General features: G+C 46.0%; 1 protein-coding gene across 1 annotated transcript; it reads left to right on the top strand.

Annotated features, from left to right (window-relative positions):
- Nucleotides 1–294: 294 nt before the first annotated feature.
- Nucleotides 295–669, top strand: AK88_03347 (uncharacterized protein; the record flags this gene model as incomplete). Its single annotated transcript, XM_012480964.1, has 1 exon — nucleotides 295–669. The coding sequence occupies one exon, from the start codon at nucleotides 295–297 to the stop codon at nucleotides 667–669; it is 375 nt and encodes a 124-aa protein (XP_012336387.1).
- Nucleotides 670–873: the final 204 nt, after the last annotated feature.

Genomic DNA, 873 nt, shown 5'->3' with positions numbered 1-873 from the left:
GATCCTAAGCCCGAAATCACACAACCACCAGGCTCCGGTGACGCAGTCACGGACATACCCACACGTGACACCGTCACGCACCTACCAAGCTGCCATGATCCTAAGCCCGAAATCACAGACATAACCACATCCCACACTACCACGTGGCTGCGTTGGATTGACCGCAACAAGCACCTATTGCAGGCGTGCACGACGCAGCCGTGGTTTCTGCAATTAAAAGCGGATTGGAAACAATACCTGCGTGAGCACATGGTGGCAGACGCTGCATCCGGTGAGCACAGGACAGCCGCAACCATGGAAAGGAAGAAATTGGACCTGTGGAAAGAATGGGTCGCACAGCAACATCGGCAAATGCGTATGTATGGTGAGGCGCAGTGGTTTCAACATTTGTTGAATACTGTACAGCAGGAGACAGTATCGCAAACACGCGAAATACCTGGAGTTGAAACACACGTAGAAGTGGAAAAAGTACTGGGCACAGAAGATATACTGAGAGTGCGAGATGTACCACGGACGCAACTGCATCCGCAACCTTACATGAAAACAGTGTTAACCGCTAAAACATGGATACTGATCCTGGCATTAGTCATAGAACAGTGCGAGCTGGAACGCAGTTTGCAGGAGAAGGAGTTATATTTGGATGAACTATTGGACAAGCTCTGCAATTAGGATGACGCGGCATATGAATGCGAACTAACGCATGCTAACATTAGACCACTTTTATTTCATTATGTGATATACATAATATATTTCTTGTTTGCACTATTCTATATCTTTTTTTTTTTTTCTGCTCTGTTCTGCTTAATTCTGTTTCTTTGTGCTGCCTTTTGCCCTGTTTTGTTCTTGTTGTGTAGTCCACTTCTTTTAACATGA

This window comes from Plasmodium fragile (assembly GCF_000956335.1).
Source record: "Plasmodium fragile strain nilgiri unplaced genomic scaffold supercont1.37, whole genome shotgun sequence".
Taxonomy (NCBI): Eukaryota; Apicomplexa; class Aconoidasida; order Haemosporida; family Plasmodiidae; genus Plasmodium; species Plasmodium fragile.
Note: the sequence above shows the minus strand (reverse complement) of the source record. Positions and strands in the feature narration are given on the sequence as shown.